The sequence below is a fragment of the Trichosurus vulpecula genome, chromosome 2 (genome assembly GCF_011100635.1).
Source record: "Trichosurus vulpecula isolate mTriVul1 chromosome 2, mTriVul1.pri, whole genome shotgun sequence".
Taxonomy (NCBI): domain Eukaryota; kingdom Metazoa; phylum Chordata; class Mammalia; order Diprotodontia; family Phalangeridae; genus Trichosurus; species Trichosurus vulpecula.
The window spans coordinates 283505217-283528178 of NC_050574.1; the positions used below are offsets into that span (position 1 = coordinate 283505217).

At 35.1% G+C, this 22962-nt stretch overlaps 1 protein-coding gene across 1 annotated transcript in view; it reads left to right on the forward strand.

Annotated features, from left to right (window-relative positions):
- The window catches only part of LRP1B (LDL receptor related protein 1B), a 2306513-nt gene that overhangs the window by 1371168 nt on the left and 912383 nt on the right, over positions 1-22962 (forward strand). Inside the window, exons 17-18 of the mRNA XM_036744555.1 lie at positions 663-788; positions 5985-6101. Coding sequence (XP_036600450.1) covers positions 663-788; positions 5985-6101 — 243 coding nt within the window. The remainder of the gene's footprint in view (positions 1-662; positions 789-5984; positions 6102-22962) is intronic.

Below are 22962 nucleotides of genomic sequence, written 5' to 3' on the forward strand. Positions count from 1 at the left end.
AACTTCAAATTGTAATGCCAGATATGACAGGCCTTTAAAAAAAAAAAGACATAGGGTAGCAGGTGAGATTATTAATAGTATTAACTGACATTTACGTAGTGTTTTAAAGTTTATAAAGTATTTTGCACACATTATCTCATTTGAACCTCACCACAACCTCCTCAGGTAGGTATCACGGGAATTATTATTATAATTATCAGAATCATTATCATCATCATCATCCCTATTTTATGGATGAAGAACCTCAGCCTAAGAGAGGTTAAATGACTTTCCAGTGGCTACACAATGCCAATGTGTCCATGACAGAACTTGAGACCAGGTCTTCTTTGTCTTCAGGGCAAGATTCTGTGCGTCATGCCATGCTACCTCTGTTAGGAAAAGCTATCTAAATTTCAAGCTATATATGGACCTTACTTTTTAGAGTTTGTTGGCTATGCGGATTATTTTAACATTTTATTGTGACTGGGAAATTTCTGTTTAACATAAATTCTGAATTACAGAAAATGACAAATCATGATGTTTACATCATGATGAGCTAGTCACATTAATTTTACCTACGCTCTGAATGCAATTCAGGATAATCATGTTTTCAGCAGATTCCAGGTGATTATACAAGTAGGAGGAAGTAATCTTTTTTTGTTGTTTCCCTCCCCCTCCTCTAGTTAATCACAGCTGCCCTGATGATCAGTTTAAGTGTCAAAATAATCGCTGCATTCCCAAGAGATGGCTTTGTGATGGAGCTAATGATTGTGGTGGTAATGAAGATGAATCCAATCAAACCTGTGCAGGTAAGCCTTGCGGGTGTGTGTGTGTGTGAGTGTGTGTGTGTGTGTGGCTTTGATCCAAAGTCAGCTTCCACAAATATGCAGGTCTATACCTCCAAACCAAGCCAAAAATGCCCAGTGATGAGGATTTGACATGTGAAATTTTTATTGCCTCTAAGGTTAAAATACAAAATATATTTTACTTGATCCTTGTGTTTAACTCTGTTTTGAAAAGTAATTTGGGCCTAGCTCATATATGGGTTAATTGTTGATGCATTACTTGGACAAGACTTCCTTGGCCATTAGAAGTTAGTTTGTTGCCGTGCTTTGATAGGAACTATTTCACTAGTAGGAATCTAAATTTAATATTCTTTATTCAATTTGCCTCCTTGAATACCTTTGTGAATAGTTTTTTTTTTATTCAGGGAGCATTATTTATGTGCTTTTTAAAAAATGAAGTCCCAAGACCACCAATGTATTTCTATTTCCATATAATCTGTTGTATTACAATGAATTTGAATATCTAGCTAGTTTCCCATTGCGTAGAAACTTACAACTGGCAGCATAAGTTACTGTGTTCTGCCAGACAGTCATTTATAGATAAATATTGAAAAGTAGTGTGGAATAGCACCAGTTCACTGCTTTTCTTTCAATGCTGAGTGAAAAGCAGCTCATTCGGCAGTTTGTTCCATCTATATGCACCCTCTTGTACTTGTACTTTTAAAACTACAAAATATTATATGTAGTTACATGAGAACAATTGCCAGCATGATAATAAATTTCCTCTCTTTTCCAACCTCTTCCTAGACCATTTCTGCTCTTCACTTTCAAATTTCTTATATGCATATACATGTGGTATGTGTGTGTATGCATATGATTTGTCTTAATTTTTTCCTTTGAATAGAGCCATACCTGTATCCCAACACATGCAACTTCAGCCAAAACTCAGGGGCAAAGGGAAAGAGTTAAAAGCATCTGTATGACTTGGCATAAAGCACTTAACTTCTTAATTACCTCATCTGTAAGCTAAGAATGATACAAACAATATTACTGCATATATGCACTATGTAATATATAAGGAGATAAGCTACATATATGTAATAGAATGATTCCTTATACCTGACATGGAGGCTCAAGTGATCTCTGGAGAACCATTCCAACTGTAATAGTGTGGATAAAAACCTAAATTACCTTATTTCACATGTGTAATATACAATATATACCTTCATATCACATATATGTATAAATTTAGTTTATATATATACATATATATATTTCATAGTATGCAGTTTATACCTCCAAATATATATATATATGTATATAACATATTATATATAAGTTTATATCATATATTATACATATAAAGTATGTTATATATGCAGTATTTCCTACTACATATATAACAGTGTATATTCTCATGTATATAAGTGTATATATAGCATATGCATGTTTATAATGTAGTTACAAGAGTAATGCAGGTTATGCATGTTATACTATGTACATACAGTAATATACTTTGTATCCTCATAAATATTTCATATATATTGTTTCTATCCTTATGTATAGGCTTATAGTTGGAAAGGTTCTCCAGAAATAAATGAGTCTACCATCTGGATTTCAAGCAAAGTATCATTTTTCCCTGGCTTACCAATGAGACAGTAGAGAAGCAATATGCCTTGTCCAAGTTCATACACCTGTGAATGATGATGGGATGAGAACTGATCAGTTCTCTGATCTTCTTCTGGAATTCTCTTTCCATCACCCCATACTTCCCCTAGCACTCTGTATTTTGTGATAATGTACACTTACTTACATTATACTATCATTTTCCACTGAAACATCTCTTCTATGTTCAGTGCATTTTTTCAGTTTAAAAGTCTAGTGCAAAGCCAGGACTTTTTTTTAAATTCTGGGAAGACTAGTCTTTTCCTTATAGCCATGAAACATCCATTTTAAAACAAATGCTGGGCTGACAATACTAAACGCCATTCATTTCTTCAATTCTACTGGAAAACAAAAATCTGCTTTTCTGTATGAGATTTTTTAAGAGTTATTTTGGATTGGTTAGCTGTTCAAAAAAGCATGAGGACAATGCTCACTTGTAACAGCAAATAGAGAAATCAGTTCTATCTAGTGAGCTTTCTAGTACATCATAGCATTGCAATACATCCCTGAAAAGACTGAAGATTGCTTTCAGTGAGTATGGGAGTGCTCTTTCTAGACACTGATTTTAATCAATTAGAGCTAAGGTTTGCCACACAACACTGGGTAACCTTGCCAGTGTATATATATATCTTTTATAGCAACTGAATACCCTAAAAAATTAGATTAAAGACACAAAATGAGTATTTTTTATATTAAAGACTATGAAATATATGGCCTATGTATGTATGGATAGATAAATGGATGGATATGTGTCTTCTATGTCTTTTCACAAAAAGAAAAAAAATAAAATGAGGGAAAAAAGAAGAGGAAAAGTTAGGAATAAAAATAGAAAAAGAGGGCAAGGAAGCATAGGTTTGAAGAGGACCAGACCAAGTTATTTAGTTAATTTTCTATTTTGCCTGACTTAGAACATTCCTTTTAAAATCCAATGACCATAGGTTTATGGAATTAGAGTTACAAGCAATTTTAGAGGTTTTCTGAGTCAACCGTCTTATTCTTTAGATGAACAAACTGAGACCTAGGGATAGTAAAGAATTTATTTCATTTCTCCCTGATAGTAAGTTTCAAAGATTGAATTTGAATTTAGGATTTCTGACTCCACAGTCAGTGATCTCTGACACTCTGTAACTCCAATTTATAACTTATTTTATTGTTAGATTTACTCTATTCTAAACTCTACTTTCCAAGAAATTCCTTCAGTAATCCATTTCAGCGTTCCTTAATCATCATCATTAGGGCATTCTTTGTATCTAACCAAAGACTTTGACCAGTTAAAATCATTCTTTAAAAAAAAAAGTTTTCCTTCCCCCCCCCCCCACCTTATTATTAATGGAGCTCAGGTCAGTTTCACTTCCTTTGAACTTCCCCATGTATTTTATCTATTCCTGATCCAGAGTCCAAGTAGTAAGGAAGAAAGGAGAACTTGAGTTTGCAATCCCCCTTTTTCTTAAGATGGATATAAGCCATGAAGGGACTTGTCAGATTTTAAGTGTAGTACAGTCTCAGCAAGGTCAGCATCTTTTTTACCAGATCTCCTGTCAGGCCAGATAACTTTTACTCTTTCCCTTTGCCCTCATACTTTGGCTGAAATTGCATGTGTCAGGATACAGGTGTATACCTATTTAAGAAAAAAAACTAATACATTAACAATCTCTTAATAAATATTGATTTTTTATAGGGGCTATAGATTTCTTTCAAATAGCGAGCCTTTCCGGTGCATTTAAAATAGGATTTAACTTACATTTTATTGAAATGCAAGTCTTTGAAGGACAAGCTTTGCCCTATCATTTTTCTAAACTAGCAAAGACATAGTTTGGAAGTAAGCTTACCAAATGATACAGAAGATGTGTATGCATTGTGTTTGCTTTAATTTTATGAATGGTTCTCCTAGCTTTTCACTGTGGTTCCTATTAATATATCCAATGTTTTTAAAATATCCAGGCATAAATAGTTTGTTTCATATTAAAAAGCTATTCAAATATTTTTTAAATTACTTCAGTTTATTTTCTTTCAATATTCTGGCACATGTCAAAAACCATCATTTATAGTGATTTTAGTATAGTCCTGCCTGGGGCCGGGGGACTACCTATCTCACTCTCTGTTTATATAATTGAACAAGGTGAAAACTGGAAGGCTTATTAGAGAACAACCAAATGAACCATCTCAATTGACAAACACAAAAGTTGAGACTTAGGGAAGGGGAATGACTAGTTTAATGACAGACCTATTAGAAGGAAACAGGTCTCTAGACTCCTCATCTAGTGCTATCTTCACAATGTGGAAATATATGAGGAATCACATATGATTTTGTCAGTTTGGGGAACTAGTTTTATGATGGCAGATCTGGGTCCTTTTTTTGATTTATTAGGAAGGAAATGAAAGAAAAGGAAGGAAAAGAATGGAAAAGAGAGAAGGGGAAGAGAGAGGATAGGAGGGTGGAATGAGAAGGGGAGATGAGAGGAAGAAGGAGGAGAGGAGAGGAGAGGAGAGAGGAGGAAGCATTTATTAAGTACCTACTCTATGCCAGGCACTGTGCTAAGTGCTTTATAAATATTATCTCATTTTATCCTTACAACAATCCTGTGAGGAGGGTATTATTTATTATCCTCATTTTGCAGCTGAAGAATCTGAAAGAGACTGGTTAGATGACAGCTAGAAAGTATCTAAAGCCAAATTTTTGACTCAGGTCTTTCCATCTCCAGGCCCAATGTTTAATTTACTGTGCCATCTACTTATTAGATAAGTAGTTGCCTGCTACACATAGGAGTTACCTGAGTGGTGCAGAGCAATACAGTTAATATTAGAGGAAGGATCAGAACTCAAGTCTTTCTGATTCCAACCTGAGTGCTCTATCTACAACACACCATGCTGCCTCTCTTTTCTGTCATATATAACATACAAAATTACTGTATTTGGTTATGAGGAAGAAAATCAAATGCATAGGGAAGGACAAATGATTTAGAGATGCTTGGGATCATTATCATCATGTTAAATCCTTTTACTTTATAGGTAAGGAAACTAAAGCAAAGTTACTTGCCCAGGGTGACAGAGAGCTGGGCTTCAAAACTTATGTATCTCTGATTCCAGATCTCTTGCTCTTCTCCCTCATTAGATGATGTTTCCTTCCTGTAACTGATTCTTCCTCTTTATTCTTTACCATTTTACTACTTGTAGTTTTCAAATTGGCCTAGTAAAAAATTCATCTTTGTTCATTAAAAGTTGGTGAGAAATTATACTGACTATTTATTCATAAGAGTGTTTTAGAAAGACACATTTCTTGCTAATGAACTCACAGTTTTATTTGTAGATGTCTACAGGGTTACTGAATATGTCATATTTTTAACAATCACATTAATTGAAGAGAAAAGCATTTGCACCTTATTGAAGACAAACTAGCTTTTGGTTTCGAAAAGGAAATTATGACTGGAAATACTCTGGTGTCAGAGCAGTAGAATACATTCAGTAAACATCATAAGAGAGATGCAGGAATTTTTTTATTGTATATAGTTTAAAAGGCTTTCTTTTAAACCTATGTATATCCCTTCATCTTTGCAGCCAGAACATGTCAGGTGGATCAGTTCTCTTGTGGAAATGGGCGCTGCATTCCCAGGGCTTGGTTATGTGATAGGGAAGATGACTGCGGTGACCAAACAGATGAAATGACATCCTGTGGTAAGTTAATGATAAAATAGGATGATACTAGCAGAATGCATGGCTACTGGAACATTCCTCCATGGAATTTCCTAAAAAGACCAAATAAAATGAACTACTTTGAAGTATTGACATTTTTCTTTTATAATTACAAGTCAAAATGTAGGAGATATGTTGCTTTGCATTACTGCCTTTAAGTACCAAAATCTATTTTAATGATATGTTAAAATTTTATTACATTCATGAGGCAGGAAACATATTTTCAGTTAAATATATGAAAACCAAGCACTACAAAATTTATTAGGAAATGCTATTTAGCAGGTTAACAAGATATTTTTATGGTCATTATTATGCTTGGCAATATGTAGTAAGATTAAACTTTTAAAACTATAGGGAATGTCGTGGATTCAGGAGACGCAAGTATAGGCATTCTGAGGCAATAAAGAAAAAAAGCCTTTAAAAGTAAAGGAATTGGCACATTACATAGTTACATAATTTAGCAATTCATTCATTTGGCAACACTATATAGTCTTTTTGACTTCTGACTGACATAATTTATTGTTAGTTTAACATAATTTGTAAGTTGTCATGGTTTTTAAAAAGTCACTTTGCAACAGTTCTTGATCCTTTGAGGACATGTGGCAGAAACATATTGTTATACAATGTAACAAATGCAATTGTCACAATGTGTACTCACATCCTAATGTGTTTTATTATCATTTTTCTCGCTAATATTTTCAGCTATAGCAAGGATATGAGCTGTTTTCTTGAAAATCTGTGCTCCAATTCAAGGTTCAGTCAAGCCTTTTCCTAAGCACTCTGGGCAAACTTTATTTTTGTATATATTTCCATATTCTGTCCAAATAACTTTTAAAATAAGCTGAACAAAGGCATTTAACCTTATCCAGGAAACTTTTGGAAACCATGAATTAGGAGCAGAGATGAATAAAGGATAAAAGAAGTTGTCAAGAAGCAGAAAGAGGACAGGAACAGACAGCAGGAGAGAAACAGATTCTGAAAATGTGAAGAATTCCAAAAGCTTCCTAGGGGATTAGGGCAGGCGAGAAAAGTCAAAGGTTAATTTAGTTCGGTGCAATCAATCTTTTTCACCTCCATTGCTCCTCTGCATGTGTGCCTCAGCCTGTCTAGCCTGTTGAGATTAAAAAAAAAAATCAGAGGTCCATTGATTTTATATTTGGAAGAGTTCTCAGTAATTATCTAGTCCACTCCCTTCCTAGATGAGGAAAGTGAGGCCCAGAGATGGGAGGTGACTTGTTTAAGTTTACAGAGGCAGTAAGAAAAATGTCTGACATTGTATAAGGTTTGCAAGGCACTTGGCATCTATTATCTCCTTTTAACCTCTTATCAAACTCATAAGGTAGGTTTCAGACTCATTTTGTAGCTATGCAGGCTCTGAGAAGTTATGTGAGTTAACCATGATTACATAGTAAACAAGCAACAGAGGTAGAATTGGAGCCTAGGCCTCCTAACTTCAAATCCAGGCACTTTTATGATTTCTCTACAGGACTCAAATTGTATCTTGGACACTTAATGCTGAAAGGCAATGAAATTCACTCCACTCTTACCTCTTCTTCATACTGTTCCTTCTACCTTTAAGATGCAGCTGAAGCACTGTCTGCGTAAAACATTACTTACTAGTGTCTTCGCTTCTAAACCATCTGTGATTGATCCACAGCATATTTATCAACATATATGTATATGCATACACAGAAATTTCTACACATGCACATATGTAGCTATGCATACATGTATATATAATACACACATACATAATACTGGTGTGTGTGTGTATGTGTGAATGAAAGAATGAGTTGAAAAAAAAACTTTAAAATGCACTAAGATTTTTGGGACATCCAGTATGGCTCAGAGATATGTATAATTAACAATGTCTCCATATGGTCATTTTCAATTTTGACTATTTATTTTTTTGTTAACTAGGTACTTAGATCAGTTTTTCCCCCATATTACTGAAAGGGTTCTTATTTGTAACACATAAGTAAAATAAAATTTTAAAAATCACCATTAGAACTTAAGCTTATGGGAGAAGGGCATGCTTCTTATTTTGTACGTGACAGTTAGCCCTGAGTCTTGCACATAGTAAGCACTTAATAAGAGCTTGTAGATTGGTTAATTGATTGTATAGCTTTGGGCCCCAGTATTATTACTGAAAAATAATAATTAACACCTAACTCACAGGAATGTTGTATCTGCTACTTCAGGGCAGCATTTTATAAACTGTAAAATGCTATGGATATGTCAACTATTATTATAAAGAGATAATTCATATAAGTATGATTTGGTTTTTTGGCTTCCCCAGGGTGTGGTATTACTATGAGCTCTTAGGGAAGTAGGCAATTCCAAAATTTCCCAGTATTCCTTCCTTAGGTGAGGCTTCTTGTTTGCCTCAAGGACTCATTTATGTTAGGGCAAGGGACATACGTTGTATCTTGTATTTATGTGCTTTCCTATTTGTCAGTACTTACTAGTCTAGGGGTCAGGATTATGGTACATCTCTCTTGCTTATGGGAAATCCAAACTAGATATGTGTCTACTTCTACCCTCATACCTTACTGTAGTCTCAAAGATGATTAATGTCTCCTCCCCCTTTAAAGGGGACAAAATATCTTCCCAAATTTCTGGCCTCTTAGAGGCATTGATTTCTCAAAAGAAGATGTAAATGACATGTAGATTTTGCATTTATCAGCTACCTGGTCATACCTAAGAATGCAAAGGGTTTTAGCCAAGAAGTAAACAACATAATTAAGCATTGGATGTTTGCGGCTATCAGCTAGAAAGGGCAGATTTCTTTCTCTTTTTCTCTTCCTATCCTACTAAAACAGAAGATAAGGAGAAGCCATAGTGTGCATCCCACAGTTTATCTAGCAATTAGGGTGACTTTGATCTAATAGGCTGTAATGGCAAGTAAAGTGGGACTTTTAGCTGTTTTTTTCGTTTGGAGTGCTTCTCAGCACTAAGGCAACCAAGTGCCTTTGATTGAGCCTTGCCTTTGATTAATTAAGAGTCTTTGATAACCTGCTTAAGTCACAAGAAAGCCTAAGTCACATGAGTTTGAGTCACATGGCTGTGACACCCTCTGACCCTGAAGAAGTGTATATATACTCTAAGGTTAGCATTTTGCTTTGGGGCTCACTCATTGGAAGAATGTTCAAATGATACGGCCAGATGAGACTCTGGAGAGCTGTTAAGGAGCCCCCCAGCTTTGAAAACCCAGATGTTGGTTCTTCTCTTGCTGGTAACTATGTACGTATTGCTATGGACAGAGAGAAGCCCTGTATGCTGATTTATGTTATTTGCTCTGTTTATATAATTTCTGCTTGTAATTTCGTTTGTGTTTTCTTTGAAGTTCAGGGTGCTAACTTTTTCCCCTGAACTAAGTGAATGATATATGTATGTTTGATTAAAGTGAGATTGTAAACCCCTGAAAGTTGCTTTCCTTGGAAAAGTAGATCAAAGAATCTGAGCTAGCAGCCCTCCTGTGTGCTGATGTTATTGACTTTATACCTCCACAGCAGCTGCTAGTAGCATTGTTGTTACATATGCTTAGTAGGTACCAGGGAGAAGCATAGTAGCAGTTCACTTTCACCAAACATCTGACACCTATCATTGATCTCTGTCCTTCTTATGAGTTTAGATTTTCCACCCTGTAATAACAGCATGAAAGAGAACAGTGGGGGCGTAGGGTATATGGTAAGAAGAGGGCATTCTATGATAAGTATCCCTCTAACACTCTAACTCATCCCTATGCTTCATTGTCATTCACAAGGTGGAATCTTTTCTGCCTTTTTCTTCCCATAAATGTCAATGCCAAGATAAGAAATTATTGGTGTCTGACATTACTATGACATTGCTCACTTGGAAGTGACTGGGAGTCAAAGGTTTATATTATTATTCATAATTATAAAAATATGCCACACTGAGCAAAAAGATACAGTGTAAGGAAGAAGAAAGGGGGAGCCAAGTGTTATATAGTTTCTCTCCTTTTTTACTCTCCTTTTTTACATCCAAAAACTAGGTCATAGCATGTACATATATTTGTTCCCTGATGTATAAGCTCCCTTAATCCTTTCCCCGGTTCCCAAGATCCCTAAATAGGACATGCCTTAGAATTTATGGACTGAATATATTTTATAGATCCAAGAGGCAGAATCCCAATTTAGACAGAGTCCAATGAAAACCAAAGAAGGAAAAGAAAGTTGAATCTAACTACATGAAACTTTAATTGTTGGCTCATTTTCTTTTAGATACTAAACTTGTATAAATGCTTTACTTTTCAAATAAACTTAGAGTAACTTCTGAATCACTATAAGAACATTTCCTTCGGTTTAATATGTACACATACATATATTTTATTATCCTTTGTCCCTTTGTATATATATATACATATACACACACATGAAGATACACACATGAATGACAAAGGACAGTAGCCTGTTAACATTTAGGTGTAACCTGAGCAGAGCTATAACTAGCAGTTTTAAAGCTAGAGTTAAGGAACATGCTCTTGGCAAGCATCACAAAATATGTCTTCAAATCAGCCTTGTAATAGATAATGTGAAAATCAGACATAATTAAGACAAATTCTTTTGAGAATTAGTTATTATAGTGGCTCAGAGATATGTATAATTAACAATGTCTCCATATGGTCATTTTCAATTTTTACTATTTATTTTTTTGTTAACTAGGTACTTAGATCAGTTTTTCCCCCATATTACTGAAAGGGTTCTTATTTGTAACACATAAGTAAAATAAAATTTTACAAATCACACCGTATTTTAAACCATTATTTTTAATTGTCATCTTCTTTAAATTTTAGTGCCCTCACATGAATACCCAATGTCCCTTCCTAATTATAGCTCTGAGTGAAGGTAAACATAAAATTAAAGAAATGGAGATTTAGAGATTGAAGAGACCTTAGAGGTCGTCAAGTCCAATCTCTTCATTTTATTCTTGAGGAATTTGAAGCCCCATTTGCTGGAGGCACTGAAGAAGGTAAGTGACAGAGTCGGGCCTTGAACCCAGGACCTTTACTCCATATGCACCCCTTATATGTTGAATATTATTAAGAATATTGTCATAGATGACATTTCTATTTTACTTAATATTTTTCCAGTTTCTTTCTCTCCTTGGATGATTTAGGGCTTTGATGATAAAGGCTGAGGTAGAAGGTATTACCTCAATCTGGATCTATTTATTCTGAAGAGAGAATTTAATTGTCATCTTTAGTTCTCTCTAGTTAACAGTTAGGGAGATGTTATCACCAACCCTGGGTGACAAATCCAGGGGACTTATTTGGGGAGGGACATGGCAGAAGTAGCACAAACTTTTCCACCAGTGGTGAATTTGACTTTAATCTCATTAGAAGTGAATTTCAAAAGCATAGTGGTAAAGAAGGTGAAGGCATGGTCTGGCCATCATAGGTGGGCATCTAGTGTCAGATTCAGGTCAATAAAAAGGAGCAATCCTGGCACCACCTATGCCCTGGGAGCCAAGATTGCCTCTTTTTAAAGACGTTTAAACTACTTAGCCTGGAATTCATATCCCTCCATAATGTGGTCCCAACTTAGATCCCTATGTCTTCTGTTTTCATTGCCCCCATACTCAGTTTTACATTTTGGCCAAACTGGAATGCTTGTCATTTCCCAAAGATGCTCCATGCCAAACCCTACACACACTCACCTTTTCTTTTCCTCTGTGCCTTGCTCATGTATCTATGTAAATTGTTCCCTACTTCATATCTACTGGTCACAATAATAGCCATTCTTAAAATCTCAGTTCAAATTCTTCCTCCATGAAGCTTTCCCCTTAGTTAGGAATGATTTTTCAATCCTCAACCTTCTAAACTTTTTGGCTTATACCTATCTTAAGATACTTATCAAACATAACCTGGCATTTGTTATATATATGTCTTATCCCCTCAAATAGATTATAATTCATTTATAACAAGGACCATGTCTTAATCATCTTTCTATATTTTGTTATGACTTGAACATAGTAGATATCCAAATGTTTTTTGAATGACTGAATAAATCTTTTTTTTAATGTAACTGTGGCTAAGAGCTCCTGCTTTGGGCTCACATGAATGAGGTTCAGTCTTGGGGGTGCCTCTCTCTAGTAGTAATATTCATGGCTCATTTCACCTTCACCTAGGGCTTAACAATCTGAAAGTAACAATTTGTAGATTTCTACTCAGGGTCTTTAGTTCCTCTACAAGCATCAGAGGGTGTTTAAACAAGCATTTAAATATATAACCAGTTTACTAAAAGATGTCTAAGAAATAGAAAAGAGCCTTGTATCTGAGTCAGACAAGCAAAGATATATTTATATGCCATCTTCCTGTAAGTGTTAATTCCTTTTTCCATACTAACCCAGTGGTTTTAGAATCCCTGCAAATCTCATATTGGCAGCTGGTCTTGTCCTTGATTTCTGCATTGCAGTGGGCAGGTCCAATGTCTGATGCCCTTTTCCTTTTCTTTGGAGATTCTTTTTCTCGTCTTCTCTGTTTCTCTGTCTCTATATCTACCTCTCTCTGTCACTGTTTCTGTCTTTTTCTATCTCTCCATTTCTGTCTTCCTATATCTTTTTCTCTCTCTGAAACTCTATCTCTTGGCTGTTGGTCTTTAAGCTTCAGATTCTTTTGGTTCCCACAACCTTATGCTTAGTTATGGAACTTGGTCATTGAGAGAATGTTGGTGACCTTGACAGTAACAGAAAACTTAGAAGAAGAGGAGGGTTGGGGGGGGTGGGGAATGTTTTCTATATATTGAGTTCAAGGTGTCTATAGGATATTGAGTTCAAGATGTCCAATAAACAGTTGGAGATATGAGACAGGTGGTCAGTAGAGTTTAGGGTTAGATAAATAGATTTGAGAAATCATCAGTATAGAGTGATAATAGAATCCATTGGAGCTTATGAGATCACCAAATGAAATATTATAGAGGGAGAGGAAAGAAGGTACAAGACAAAGCCTTGGGGGATACCCAGAGTTAGTGCATATAGCCAGGAGGAAGATACCCACAGGAGAACCAGGAGAGGTATGGTGTCAGAAAAGCCTAAAGGAATAAACTATCAAGGAGAAGAGGCTGAAAAGCAGCGTCAAAAGCTATAGAGAATTGAAGAAGGGTGAGGCTTGACTGAGAAAAGGCCATTAGATTTGCCAATTAAGAGAGCAATGAAAATTTTAGAGAGAGCAATTTCTGTTGAATGACTAATTCTGAAATCAGAGTTAAGAAGAGAATGTGAGTGGAAAGTATAAGGATATTTGGTTGGCGACAATATCTTTGTCCCCCATTCATTGTTCACTTTCTTCCTTGGCACTGTTTTGGGAAACTCAATACCTTTTCTTCACAGTCTTCTTTCCCAGCTATCTGCATTCTGGGCTTTTCTGCTCATGTGCTTTAGAGCTATTCTTCTAACTACATTTTCAGTGGCAAAACTATTTTTGTGACTGCTAAGATTCTCTGGGTGTTTCTGCTTATAAATAGCTTCATTCTTAAGAGCTGTTCAAGTGGAGGTCCCCTCAAAGCTTTCTGTGCATACCTACTACATATGTTTCAAATTCCATGAACAACACTAATTTTAGTAAAATGAATAATTTTTGTACTATACATTCCAGTATGAGTATCATTTCTGTTGCAAATTATGAAGTAAAGGTATTGAATAAAGTCCCCTGCCTTAGAGTGCCCTTGACTTCGTCAGTATGAACACAGACTCAAATCTTCAGTGGATTTCTATAATGGCACCTATATAAAAATTCGAATCATTTTCACATCCATTTACCAGTATAACAAGTTAATTACACATTCAAAGTTGAGGTTTTATGTGGGCAAATAGATGCATAATTAGGAAAGTCCTCTGAGAATTCAGTCTTAATCTTTAAACCATCTTTGAACCTCTTAGTATTCTTCCCTTGCAGAATTGAGGATCTGCAAATTGGTGCTGCATCCAAGAGGGAACAGGTGCAAACTCTGAGGCCTGAGTAATAGATTCTTCTTGTGTTAGATCTGAATGATTCCTCTTCAAGGATAAGACCCAGGGTAATGGCCATGCATACTCAAATGCCATCCCAACAAACATCCGACTTTGTAGCTGTGTTTATACTTGCAAAGCCAAGTGGAGAAAGGAGTTGATTATCAAGATAATTACAGTTCCCCAAGCTCAGTTTTGTCTCAGTTATTCAATGTCTTAGACAAAGGTTCTTTGGAGATTGGGGGTGCTTGTAGGCTACAGTATATGGATAATTGCTTCCATTCTTCACTTTACTTTGCATGCATGTTATTTAATTTCAAACAAATTCAAAGTCTTCAGACCTTTCTGTCTTCCAGGTTGCTTGTTTTACCTAACTTGCAACCTTTCCTTTTGTTTGGAGATTAAAAATAGCGTGATTGATTCTGAATGTTCATTTTTGGAAACACATCCAAAGTTTGAGAAAAAAGAATGAGAAGATAATTGAAGATTTAGAATGGGCTAAAAGTAATAAACCTAACAACGTTCCATTTGTTAGAAGAGTAGCATTTTAAACCCATGGAGACAAGAATGTTTCCATCCCTAATTATAAATATACTTGTAGTTGAGAAAAACCCAAGAGGAGACAGAATCAAAAAGAGTATTTGTTACCTCAAAAAGAAGCACCCAAGGGAAGAGAAAAAAGGCAGAAGGAAATGGTTTTTGCCTTGTTAAAAGGATACAAAGTATAATTGGCTTTTATAGAAAGTATTGGAACAATGAAATTCCTATATCTGAGCATGGTATTGATTTCCTTTTTTATGAGTAAAAGGGGATATCAATATAAATTTTTAGTATATTTTCCACGTATTAAAATTCATTATGTTCCTTTAACATGCAAGGACTATAACATTATATGCTACAAATGTGTGTGTAAATATTATGTATATATATATATATATACATACACACATATATTACAGAAGAAAATATATTCTTTAAACTAGATGGATCAGGATTTTCTATGTTTTATATGTATGTATATATGTATGTATGTGTGTGTGTGTATCGGCAACATCGTTATTGATTTAGTACATGGAAATAGCTAAAAATTTTAGAGGTAGACAGTTTAGGGGACATCTACTCTGCACTCTCTTCTCTCATAATACAGTTGGGAGAAAGAAGTACAGAAAATGAAGGTTGTTGCTCAAAGTCTCACAACAAATAAGTGGTAGAACTATGTTAGCACTTGTAACCTCTTTACTTTCTGCCATACTACTTTGCCTCCTTTAAATACAATGGTTACAGCTAAGCAAAGCCTTTAATTGGGCGGCCTGGAATTTTTAGTGTACTCTAGACAGTTACTTTAGAGTTACTATTTCTCAAGAAGCTATTTCATGATTTCTCATTTCCCAGGGCCATGACCCAAATGATTATTAGAGTGAACTAGTTTTCTCTCTTTGCTTATTTATTTTAATTGTTACACTATATTGCATATTGTAAATAGAAGTGTAAATGTTCTCTCTTTTTTTTTCATTTTTCCCCAAAGCGGGAAGAAACACACAGTATCTATCTATCTATCTATCTATCTATCCATCTATGTGTGTATACAAGTATATGTACCATATACATGTATATATTATACACATATACTTTGCTAGGGAGATGTAGAAGGAAAGAATTGAAAATACAGCTCTTTCATAGTGAGACAAGTCCTGAAGGAGCATCTGCTCTTCATCAACTATGGCAGAAAACATCCAAAAACAAGTAGAAAATTCTCCTTAGTTAGCAATGACCTTGAGCTCTCCATCCTCAGAGGTTCTTTGGTCTAATCTGAATAGGATTAAGAATGAATAGGAATTCTCTTTACCCCCTCCCTAACACCACACTCCCAATAAGTGGCTCCCCAGACTAACCTTGAAGACTCCTGGGAAGGGAAACCCATTTCCTTCCACACTTGAATAGCCCCTGGAGGTTACGAAGCTTTTATTTACATTAGAAAGTCATGCTAGGGTTGTTCCCCTCCAAAGCACTTATTATAAATTGTTTTGTATTTTAATTGCCTACGTATATACATATATATGTATAAACATATATATGTTTACTTTCCCTTTATTAAACTTAAAAATTCTGTGAGATCAAGGATCTTGACATCTACATTTCTCATCTCTTCAATGATATTTGTACATAAGTGCTTAAAAAGTCTCTCTTTCTCTGTCTCTTCTCTCCTGTCCTTTCCTCTTCTCTCTGTCTCTCTGTCTCTCTGTCTTTCTCTCTGTCTGTCTCTCTGTCTCTGTCTCTATTTCTCTCTCTGTCTCTCTCTCTCTCCCTCCCTCTCTCCCTCCATCCCTCTGTCCGTTATTACTGTTAGAGATTTCTTCCTATATGGATCACTGACATCTCAAACTCATTTCTAAAGCTAAACGTCATTTTCCCCCAAGACCTTTTCTCTTGCAAACTTCTCTTTTTTCCGTTATTGGCTTAACCATCCTCCCAATCAAACAAATTCAGAACTTGGCAGTCATCTTTGAATCTTTCTGTTCTTCTTTCCCTTCACACTTTCTACCACTTGCCAAATACTATCAACTCTCCTCCACTCCCCCTGGAATAGCCGTACTTCAGATCTTTTTAAACTATTATAAAAGCTTCCTAATTTTCCTTCTTGCCCTCACTATACCCCACATTCAAATCATATTAAGTACAACTGCTCAAGTGAACTTCCTAATATAGATTCAGATAATGTGAGATGCAAAAACTTTCAGCTCACTATTATCTTCTAAATCAAGCTAAAATCTTAATCATGATATTCACGTGCCTTTACAGTCTCTCTTCAACCTACCTATCAAATCACATTTCATACTAGTCTTATTCTTAGACTCTATATTCTAGCCAAATTAAGTACGAGTTGTCCTATATTCTTAACCTGAATTGTCTTGTGTCTATTTTTAATTATTTAGTTTATTCTGAACTTAAGGAATAAAACAAGCATTTCCATAACATAGTGGAAGAAGGTAAAAAGGATGTTTGTACATGAAACTGAAAATCTGTTGTGTAAAACTTGCTGTTCCTTCCTTTTAAGTATATAATAAAGTTATCATGTAACTCTCCCCCCCTTTTTTTCTTATCTTTCCCTCCCCAAGAGATGGCTACCATTAGACACATATGTACATGCATGCACACACATATACATATATGTATTATGTATGTATATGTGTGTGTATATGTGTGTGTGTGTGTTTGTGTGTGTGTAACTCTTTTGGCATAATTCCAGATTGCTCTCCAAAATGGTTGGATCAAATTACTTCACCAAATTAGAAAAAAAAATAACAAAATTCATTTGCAAGAACAAGAAGTTAAGAATATCAAAGGAGCTAATAAAAAAATTAATGAAGGAGGCTTAGCTGTGCCAGATGTTAAACTCTATTATAGAGCAATAAGTGTCAAAACTATCTAGTACTGGATAAGAAATGCAAAGATAGATCAGTGAAACAGAATAGACATACAATTTGCAATAGCAAATAAATATTGTAACCTTGTATTTGACAAGTGTAAAGACAAAGTTTTGGGGATAAGAATGTATTATTTGCTATAAAAAATGTTGGGGAAACCTGGAAAGTGATATGGCAGAAACTGGGCATAGACCAATATCTTGTACCATTTACCAAGATAAAAATCAAAATGGATATATTACCTAGATATAGAGATATTGCAAGAAATTTGAAGAATGTGGAACATATTACCTATCAGACTTATGGACAAGTGAACAATTTTTGAATAAAGAGATATGGAGAAAGAGTGAGTTGTAAAATGGATAATTGCGATTACATTAAATCAAAAAGGTTTGGTACAAATAAAACAAATGTAAAATGTATCAGAAAGAAAACAGAACATTGGTGGGGGGGTGGAATTTAGAGACAGTTTCTCAGATCAAGTTCTTGTATCTCGAATATATAAAGAACTTTGTCTAATGTATCAGAATATGAGTCATTCCTCAGGTGAAAAATGGTCAGAGGTTCTGAACCAGACAGTTTTTCAATGAAGAAATCCAAAGAATTTATAGTCATATGAGAAAATGGTCTAAATTATTATTGATTAGAGAAATGCAAATTAAAACAACCTTAACACATCATTTTCTACCTATCAGACTGGCTAAAATAATTGAAGGGGCAAGTGACAAATATTGGAGGGGATGTGGAGAAGTTGGGATACTAATTCACCATTGTTGGAACTTGATTATATCTTCGTTCACATTAGTTTCCTATACTTGAAAGAAATTCCCCCAACTCTGTTTTAGGCCCACCGTGGGGAAATCTTTTTTAAAATATCTAAACTTTCTCTTCTCTCCCTCCAATGAAAATTATCTCTTTCCCTCTAAAGATTTAATTCTACTTTTCTTGAATGATTGTCTCAAATATTCATATTCAGATTCTATATTTTAACCTGCTTACCAGAGTATATGCCATTTGTCCCTTCCCTATTAGACTGCAACTCCTTAAAGTCCAGAACAGTCTCCATTTTTCATCTTTGAACCTCCGGACCCTAACACAAAGCCTCATGAATATATAATAGATATTTAATAAATATAGGTCAAATTTAATCAGTCTCATTCAGCTAATTTTACATTAATAATAATTTTTAAAGATTCTTAATGTAGTAAAAAATTACAATCTCTGTCTTTATCTGCACATGCTAAAATTAAATGGATAATTGTAACTACTCCCTCAAATTAAAAAAAAAATCAAATTCCAATGAGGCCAGCTTACTATAGTGGACAGAGATCCAGATTTGAAGCTAAGAAGTCATAGGTTGAAGTGTGGTCTCTGACACATACTGCCAGTATGACTATGGGCAAGTCAATCAACCTTTCTTAGCTTCATTTTTCTTATTTGCAAAATAGGAATAATACTAGTGTCTAGTTCACAGAGTTCTTGTGTGAATCAAATGGTATTTGATAGTTGTATATCTATATCTGTCTGTATATACATATATGTTCCCATAATATGTGTGTGTACATATAAAACTTTAAAATTTTAAAATGCTTTCTAAATTCAAGCAATTTTATGTTACGACTCATAAAGTATTGAAATAATTAAGGCAGGTATACCCTTGCTTGAATTAGGCAGGCATATTGCTCATCACTTCATTTTGCATTTGTAGACACTTATATAGCTGCCTTAATAAAAATAAAATCTCAAGCAAACAAACACATATTCTCCAGTATTTCCATGCCTGCTATAGGCAGAGACACTCTAGAGCCAGTTCAAATGAGTTTTCAATATGACCTTTTACACTTTGGAAATCAGCGAATACTACACGTCACAGGTCGCTTTATTATAATGTTGAAACCTCACCTTTTTAGGTACCATATTAATTGTGTATGGCTTACAATCTGCATCATTTAAGATATAACTTACATTTGCTGAAATCTGGATAAATCAAAATATTGAGATAATTATTCTTGAGATTTATAGGATTGGTGCCTTCAGTTTTAGGGTATATGCATAAGTTGAAAATGACACAATATTAAAGCAATGCTCAGTTAACAGCTATATATTATGTGTATGTAACATTGAAGAAAGAAGAATCAGGAGAAGGCCAAATGACATAGCATCAGAAACTCCTGAATTTTGGCTTTGAGTAAGACTATTTGACAGAAAAGAAGTAAGACACAGAGGTTAGAAGACCAAATGGTATGCATAAGAAAGAGCATTTAGGTCAGTCTGGCTGGAAAATAGAACATGATATGGAGAGTAATGTGAAATAACCATGTAAAGATAAGTTGGAACTTGATTGTAAAGGGTTTTCATTGCAAAATGAGAGACTGTGTTTTATCCTAGAAGCAGTAGGGAGACATCCAGGCTTCTTGAGCAGGGAAGTAATACAGAACTGTGCTCTAGGAATACCAATTGAAAATTATGCGGAAGATGGATGTAAGAGGTTAGGAACTGGAGGCAACAAGAATTTATTAAGTGCCTATTATGTATGAGGAACTGTTATACATGTCAGGGTTACATAGAAAGCAAAAAAAAAATAGTCCTGCTCTCAAAAAGCCATGGCATGAGAGACAGGCAGTAGAAATGCATGGAGCCAGGTGATGTCACAATAATGCAGTCATGAAATGATAATGACTTGCACCAGGGAGGTTCCAATGTCAAAAGAGAAAAAGGAAATATAACAGAGATGTTATGAAGTTTGAAACAACAGAATATGGCAAGTGATTAGATATGAGGAGGAGATGTGACCTAGGTTGTGAGCCTGGATGACTGGGAGAATGGTGGTACCCTTGACAGAGAACAGAAAATTATGAATTTCTAGCTAACTAGCATTTATATTCATATAGTGCATAGAGCACTGGCTTTGGAGTCAGGAACATCTGATTTGAAATCTTTCCTCAAACATTTACTAGCTGTGTGACCTTGGACCAGTCACTTAACCCCTATTTGCCTCAGTTCCTCATATGTAAAATGGGGGTACACTGGAGAAAGAATGGCAAACCATTCTAGTACCTTTGCCAAGAAAACCCCATGTAAATGGGGTCAGATAGAGTCGGACACAACTGATCAAATAGCATTTATATAAAATTTAAGTGTGCAAAGAACTTTACAAATATTATCTCATTTTATTTTCATAACAATTCTGGGAGGCAGGTACTACTATTTTCCAAATTTATAGATGAGGAAACTAATGTAAACAGAAGTGAAGTCATTTGTCAAGGGTTGCAAAGCTAGTGTCTGAAATTGAGTTTGAACCCACATCTTCTTATTCCAGCTACAACACTCTATCTAGTGTGCATCCTCCCTGCCTCTAAGAAGAAGTGAGGGTTTGGAGAGAAAGACAGTATTTGTTCTAGACATGTAGAATTTAAAATGCCCATGGAACATCCAGTTTGTCATGTTCTATAGATGGTTGGAGATGGAAACTGGAAGGAGGGCTACTATGAGAATGAGAAGACTGTTACAATAATCCAGGCCAGTTGTGTCAAGCTCAAATAGAAATGGCGACAACTAATCTGTACCCAAGGATAGTTGCAGGAAGCATATTGACTAAGTTGTAAAATGTAATATTATCTAGGCCTTGTTGTTTTTAATTTATTTTGTTAAATATTTCCCAATTACATTTTAATCTGATTTGGGGTACACTTGACAATGTTGTAGATCATGTGGTCCAAGGGGCTCCTGTTGGACCACTCTGATTCTTTCAAAAAAAATCTTTTCACCTTGAAGAAGTAAAATTTTTCTATAGTTCCCCACAGTGGAAATCGTATTCATTCTCAATGAAATGAAGCTACCTGTATAATATTATGATATAGGTCAGTGGTACTATAGAGACAGTGAAACATAAAAAGTCAGACCTGAAAGGGACCCTGTAACTTCCAAAACACAAAGATTGAGCTTCTGATAGTACTATGATCATCTTGACCTTTTCATTTTATTTATTAATTTTTATTTCATTAAATATTTCCCAATTATATATATATAACATATATTTACATATATATGAAGTTTTAAATTATATTTTAAATTATGAGTTCCAAATCCTTGTCCTCATGCTTCCCCTGCCCAGTCCTTGAAAAGGTAAACAATTTGGTATTGATTATACATGTGAGGTTATGCTAAACATATTTGCCTATTAGCCATATTGCAAAAGAAAACACGAACAAAATAAGACAATAAAGATAAATATTTTTTTGAATTTTATCATTTTTATTTAATGTTTTAGTTTTCAACGCTGATTTCCACAAGATTTCGAATTACAAATTTTCTCCCCACTTCTACCCTCCCCCCAACTCCAAGATGGCATATATTCTGATTGCCCCATTCCCCAGTCAGTCCTCCCTTCTGTCACCCCACTCCCCCCCCCCCCACCATTCCCTTTCCCCTTACTTTCTTGTAGGGCAGGATAGATTTCTATGCCCTATTCCCTATATATCTTGTTTCCCAGCTGCATGTAACAACAACTTTTTTTTAGCATCTGCTTTTAAAAATTTGAGTTCCAAATTCTCTCTCCTCTTCCCTTCCCACCCACCCTCACTAGGAAGGCAAGTAATTCAACATAGGTCAAACATGTATCATTATGTAAAACACTTCCACAATATTCATGTCGTGAAAGGTTAACTATATTTCCTTTCATCCTATCCCATTTCCCTTTATTCAATTTTTTTCCCTCAACCCTGTCCCTTTTCAAAAGTGTTTGCTTTTGATTACCTCTTCCCCTATCTGCCCTCCCTTTTATCATCCCCCCTTTTTATCCCCTTCCCCTTACTTTCCTGTGGAGTAAGATACCCAGTTGAGTGTGTATGTTATTCCCTCCTTAAGTCAAATCCCATAAGAGCAAGATTCACTCATTCCCCCTCACCTGCCCCCTTTCCCCTTCCAACAGAACTTCTTTTTCTTGCCACTTTTATGTGAGATAATTTACCCTATTCTATCTCTCCCTTTCTCTCTCTCTCGATATAATCCTCTCTAACCCCTTAATTTTATTTTATTTTTTTAGATAGCATCCCTTCATAGTCAATTCACCCTGCGCCCTCTGTCTATGTATATGTATATTCCCTTCAACTACCATAATACTGAGAAAGGTCTCATGAATTACACACGTCATCTTTCCATGTAGGAATGTAAACAAAAGATTTCAACTTTAGTAAGTTCCTTATGAATTCTCTTTCTTGTTTACCTTTTCATGCTTCTCTAGATTCTTGTATTTGAAAGTCACATTTTTTATTCAGCTCTGGTCTTTTCATTGAGAAAGCTTGAAAGTCCTCTATTTTATTGAAAATCCATATTTTGCCTTGGAGCATTATACTCAGTTTTTCTGGGTAGGTAATTCTTGGTTTTAATCCTAGCTCCTTTGACTTCCAGAATATCATATTCTAAGCCCTTCAGTCCCTTAATGTAGAAGC